This window comes from Telmatherina bonti (genome assembly GCF_933228915.1).
Source record: "Telmatherina bonti genome assembly, chromosome: 19".
Classification (NCBI taxonomy): Eukaryota; Metazoa; Chordata; class Actinopteri; order Atheriniformes; family Telmatherinidae; genus Telmatherina; species Telmatherina bonti.
In genome coordinates, this window is record NC_136617.1 from 29647474 (window position 1) to 29653659 (window position 6186).

The window sequence follows — 6186 nt, forward strand, 5'->3', positions numbered from 1 at the left end:
TAAGCAAGGTGTGGCTATCATATGTTCTGTAGGAGGGGACCTGGGAGAAGAAGCTTACGAAATATAAGAAATGAACAACTTCAATTCAACCCGAATGTTTGGATTGTTCAGTGTTTTTACAGATTTACAGTAAACTGAGGCGTCTAACTATATTTCTTATTGTTCATGATTACAAAATGAATAGACGAGGAACCACTTCACCCAGAGTAAAAACAAAAAAAAAGTCTTTGAGCAAGATTACCTACCCCAGCTTTAAAGCGTTTTTTTCTAAATAACTTAACTTATAGAGTCGACGGCTGTGTTGAAAGTAATGAGCATCTGACAACGATCTTTATTTACTCCGTTGTTTTAAAGTGTTTGCTGTCGGCACTTCTACTACTTACTCTAGTTAAAGAAGGAGTTTCTGTTTGCTTTGCTGAATATCGCTCCTCCTTCGCTGTCTCTTTGTGCCAAGAAGGGCGCAGTGATAACTAGAATATTAAAGAGCCTCTACATTCCCAGTTCAGGAGTTCAAGCAGAGCGTGTGCTTCCTTTTCTCCCAGCAGAAACAGAAACAACACCATGAACTGGTCGTTCCTCCAGGGGCTCCTCAGCGGGGTGAACAAATACTCCACAGCATTTGGTCGCATCTGGCTTGCCATCGTTTTCATCTTCAGGCTGTTGGTTGTCTTGGTGGCCTGTGAAAAGGTTTGGGGTGAGGAGCAGAAGGACTTTGACTGCAACACCCGCCAACCTGGTTGTCACAACGTCTGCTATGACCACTACTTTCCAGTCTTGCATACCAGACTGTGGGCCCTGCAGCTGATCTTTGTCACTTGTCCCTCCCTTCTCGTAACCCTCCACGTGTCCTACAGAAAAGACAAAAAGCGAAAGCACCGGCTGAAGCACGGGGAGGACTGTACGCCGCTGTACAATAACACAGGAAAGAAAAGAGGGGGTCTCTGGTGGACATACCTCTTCAGCCTGCTTTTCAAGGTCACAGTAGACGCCGTGTTTGTCTTTCTGTTGTTCTACATCTACGAGGCTGCTTTCTTCCCCCCGCTGGTGAAATGTCACGAGGAGCCATGTCCAAATATAGTGGACTGCTACATTGCAAGGTAAGGGGGTTCCTCCAAAATCCTGAACTCCTAAACAAATCTGAGCACGCTCTGTCTTTAATAATGTATTTTTCAGACCAACAGAGAAGAAAATATTCACCATCTTTATGGTGGTGACAAGCTTCGTGTGCATTCTCATTACTCTGTGCGAGGTTATGTACCTGTGTGGGAAAAGGTTACATGAGAGTTGTAAAAGAAGACCCCGTCCCTTGAGAGAAAACTCCTTCATGATGACCAGAATTCTTCAGACTGGGAAGGAAAACTCCCCACACAAGAAGGAGATGATGGAAGAGATGGTGGACAATGGCAGCGGGGAAGTGGGCAAACCCAGTTCAGCTCCACCATACAGCGTAGCAGTTTCCTGAATACCAAATATTTTGCATGGAACAGCTGAGCAGATTTATTGGAGATTTTGTTTATCAGTGAGGTAAAATGATTTGTAAAGCAATGTTTTGTAGACGTTTTAAGCTCCTGAGTGGAAATGAATCTGTATGTAGTGGTTTTGCAATAAAATTTAGATGGGAAATGATCGATGTGAAGTAAAACGGAGTCTTTTTAAAACGGTTTTATGTCATTTGTCTTCATCAAGACTAAATAAAGTTTGATCAAGCAGTGTAAAGATTTCAGAAACCAACACAGTCGTTAATCTGGAGACCTTGCCTGAACTAAATCAACCTCTAATTTTATCTGATTCATATTAATCAGATGAGATAATGTTCACACATTTTCCTGTCATCTGATGGAAAATGAGAGCTACATCTGTGTCCTTCCAAAGAGATACTTGTATTAATCAAACCATTTCAGGGTTTTCTTTCGTGCTTTGTGCTATCTTCATTTGTTCTTCACCAGAAACACATATAATATTTACACAGCTTAACAAATCTCCGTTTACAATAAATCTGAACATGTTCCAATGGAAATCAACCTTTTGATGCCCGGCAGTGTACTGGGGACCAGTCCAGGGTGTACCTTGCCTCTCGCCCAGTGATTCCTGCGATAATTAATTGAACTAAGTGATTAAGAAAATAAAAGAATAAATTAATAACCTTTTCATTTTTGGCCAATAAAATGGGAAAATCTCTATTTAAATAATTAAATCTGCATTTTATGGGATACAACCAGTGGTGTAGTCCAGGGTATAGACAGGTATACAGAGTAAACCCTCCTCTTTTTCAGTCTGCACTGATCATGCCCACTTCTAAAGCATCTGAGATGCTGCTCCTACAATTACAAACATTCCCATGAATGTACGTCTACCAGCAGCTCAGCTGATGTTACCAAATCCACAATGGTGCAGTCAGCCAGCAGCTGCATTCATTTTAGCCTGAACATAGACATAATAAAGATGTTTATATGTTTAGCAGCCAGACACCCGCTGTTACTCTTTTAGAGAGCGTATACCCACTTCTCGAGGGACCACTACACCACTGTATACGACTGTAAACTGAACCAGGTGAGACAACCACACATCTTTTCCTTTCATGATAATGATTGTCACATAATACACTGGAAGCTTAACTCTTTAAAACCTTCAGTGCTTTTAGACTGTAGCGATTTTAACTGTGAGCAGCAGGTTATGGCTATGGAAGGGTTAAAACGGAAACACCACTCCTACAAGTTTCAGACCACCTCAATAGCAAACAACCACATCCTACATTCCTTCTAAATGAAAAAAAAAAAGAATCAGATTTGCAGGGGACAGTATAATAAAACAGAGTGTACCACTAAGACTGCTGCACCAGTTCTCCCGTATCAGAGCAGTATTTTAGTTCAGCAAACAAATTTAAGGTGTTGGCCTGTAAAATTGTGATTAGATCTGACAAGACGGCAGTGGGCTTATTTCCACATCATGGTTTCCGAACAGAACTGATAAGAAACATGGTAATTACAGCAAACAAACACATTTATATAAACGTAGAGCTTATTATGGGTTGTTACCGTATCAGCTTTGTGAAACTTGCCACACCTAGTAACCAAATTCCTTCAGATCACTCCTGCATTTTTGTTTTTTCAATTACTTTTCATTTGCTGTTTTCATCATGCTTGTTGGTGAAGCCTCGTTATTTTAATGTAGTGAAAGAAGTAATCGGTAAGAACACACAGTCCACAGGGCTGCAGCATGTTTTCAGATAAGCTGATGAATAGTTAGTTTATCATAAAGAGCTGAATGTTTAAGGGACATTTGAGGTGGGTGCCAGTAGAGGACACACCTCCAGATGGTTGGCCAATCCTGTCAATATCGGATGAGAGAGGTTAACTAAAGCTGCCTTCTGAACTTACACCAATTATAAGTCTGTGTCTCAGAAAACGGACATGATCAACTGAGCTGAAGACCAGAATTTGCAGGGTAAGGTATGTTTTATGTTTTATTACTTAATACAAAGCCAGACAGTATAACATGAGATTTAAAAGGAGAATTTAATGTGCATTTAGGAGCATGAAAACTTAGGAGGACTTCAGCTCACTGTTTGTCCTCTGCAGGGTTTTATAAGCTCAATAAGCAACTGTTCCATAAATACATAGATCTGTCTTCACAATGTCATTTGCATGTGCATTAGAGAAGAGAATGTAAAGATTGAACCTTTTCCAGACAGGCAGCTTGGGAATAAACGCTGATTTCATCTTTTTTTTTTAACTTAATTTCTTTGATCAAACTTTGTTTTTGTCTTTTTAATCTGTTCTAGCTTTCCATTATCAAAAGTCTCAAGTTAATCAAAGGGGAGCTCATGGATTGGAAGTTTCTCGAAGGTCTTCTTAGTGGAGTCAACAAGTACTCCACTGCCTTTGGACGGATCTGGCTGTCGGTGGTCTTTGTCTTCCGGGTGCTGGTCTTCGTGGTGGCTGCTGAAAAGGTTTGGAGCGATGATCAGGGACACTTTGAGTGCAACACCCGCCAACCAGGCTGCGAAAACATCTGTTATGACTACTTTTTCCCCATCTCTCACATCCGCCTCTGGGCCCTTCAGCTCATCTTTGTAACCTGCCCGTCCTTCATGGTGGTGCTTCATGTGGCTTATCGGGGAGAACGGGAGCGCAAGTACCAGGCCAAGCACGGCAGGAGCACTCGTTTGTACCGCAACCCAGGCCAAAAGCATGGAGGTCTGTGGTGGACTTACCTGATGAGTCTCTTCATGAAAACAGGATGCGAGATCACTTTTCTCTACCTGCTTCACTACATCTATGACAGCTTTAAACTGTCCCGGAAAGTCCAATGTGACATCAGTCCGTGTCCAAACATGGTGGACTGCTACATATCCCGTCCAACTGAGAAGATGGTTTTCACCTACTTCATGGTGGGAGCGTCTGTCCTGTGTGTGGTGCTCAACATCTGTGAGATTTTTTACCTGATAGCTTCCAGGGTGGCAAATCTGAAGCATAAAGGCAGCATTGATACCACGAGCTCTAGGAAGGGTCACCACGATATGGACTGTGATGGCTGCAAACCTTCTCTGAGATCTTAGATTAACACCTTTTTGGTAATCAAATGTTTTAAAATGGATAAATAGTAAGGGTGGGTTGACTTTTACTTTCAAATAGATCTTAAAATCTGCATCCTTCCCCTGAACATTAAAGCTCTTGGTTGGTTTTTCCGTCTCCTATCTACATCATTTGCCAAATTTAGACAGTTTACACCTAACAAAACATTTTTTATTTATATTTGAACAAAACAGAAAAATAAATTAGGACATGTTCAAGACCATCACAGACAGGATCAATCTTCAAACCAGTAGGTTCTTTAAATGCACAATGAGTATTGGTTTAAGATGCTATGTGTTACAGAATCCAAAGGTGAATAACATATTTTTATCTCAATAAAAACTTTGTTTCTATTGATATCTAATGTCATTACTAAAATTGATTGCTGTTTTAATTTCTTTGAATTAATATTATATAAACCTGCTCTGGGTCCACATGCATGGGAGCTATCATATTTGTGCCACCATTTTTACTACAGTGTCTCTGAAAGGACAAAAGTGTGAGGTGAGTACCCTCTGAGCTTTAAAACTGCTGTACCAGCTTTGTTTAAAAGGTGCAAGAGCACCATCTGGGATAAGTAATGCCATAAATGGCACATAAAAAAATGAAAACACACATATGTATATGTTGCAGTAGTTTCCGGCAGTTCAGTTATTGCTTCACCTGAAGCCACTGGATCCACTCACAAATAAAAACATGTTTATGTCTGGAAGAAATCTGGTCCCTGTTGGTCACTGTTCATTCACAACCACGCCTGCCATTTTAAGTAACTTATATACTCATCTTTAAAGCTAGATGTCGGTAATTATTACACTGTCGCTTTAAAGATAAAGCTTTCAAGGATATCTAATTTTGTTGAGTGATTCCAATCTATGTAAATGTTGTCTCACTGTTGCAACTATACTTCACATGTGAAATAAACGTATACAATATTAATGTGTCACTTAAAGAAATGAGCAGCTGCATATAAATTTATGATTTTTGTCAGCAACAAAACTTGGCAAAAATCCACCTTTTCTTTTCTTACCTTGAATGAACAAATTAAGCATTAGTCCCATTGTGATATTACCAGAATAAATGGTTCATACATGAGTATAACCTACCTTACCTGCCCTTTTCCTCGTCTTCCCTCAGTAGTATTACTTCTCCACTTGGTGGCAGAAAAGTCCCGATTACTGGGTTCACATCAGGAAACACTGCAGTGATTTCAGAGGCATAATGATCTGTGATTAATTGGTTTAGATCGGTGGTTCCCTACTTATTTTCTCTGCGGACCTCCTTCATGCAGCTACCAAAAAGCTGTGGACCCCCTGCCTGCCCCATGTTGAAGCCATGCTTTCATTCGCTGCTTCTCACCATAAATTATGCATCCTGGCTGACAGCTTTCCTCTGATTAAACTGAAGCTTAGGCAGTTATAAACATGTAGCCCTAATTTAATTCTTCTTCTTTCGTTTATTTTATCTAAAATAAGGATGACTGTGGCATTTTTCAGACATGTCTCATTAATGAAATGGTGTCCATGTAAATGAAACACCAAATGATAAAAACTTAAGTGGATAAATTCACCTCAACTGTTCTTTGTGTGGACATGGCCTTCATTAAAATCAATCT

At 40.2% G+C, this 6186-nt stretch overlaps 2 protein-coding genes across 2 annotated transcripts; both read left to right on the forward strand.

Moving 5' to 3' along the window:
- Window positions 1–561: 561 nt before the first annotated feature.
- Window positions 562–1462, forward strand: LOC306770002 (gap junction beta-4 protein-like; the record flags this gene model as incomplete). The annotated part of the gene is made up of 2 exons (XM_079258770.1): window positions 562–1097; window positions 1174–1462. The coding sequence occupies 2 exons, from the start codon at window positions 562–564 to the stop codon at window positions 1460–1462; spliced, it is 825 nt and encodes a 274-aa protein (XP_079114896.1).
- A 2361-nt stretch (window positions 1463–3823) lies between these two features.
- LOC306769582 (gap junction beta-3 protein-like) lies at window positions 3824–4558 on the forward strand (the record flags this gene model as incomplete). The annotated part of the gene is made up of 1 exon (XM_079258248.1): window positions 3824–4558. The coding sequence occupies one exon, from the start codon at window positions 3824–3826 to the stop codon at window positions 4556–4558; it is 735 nt and encodes a 244-aa protein (XP_079114374.1).
- Between the last annotated feature and the right edge of the window lie 1628 nt (window positions 4559–6186).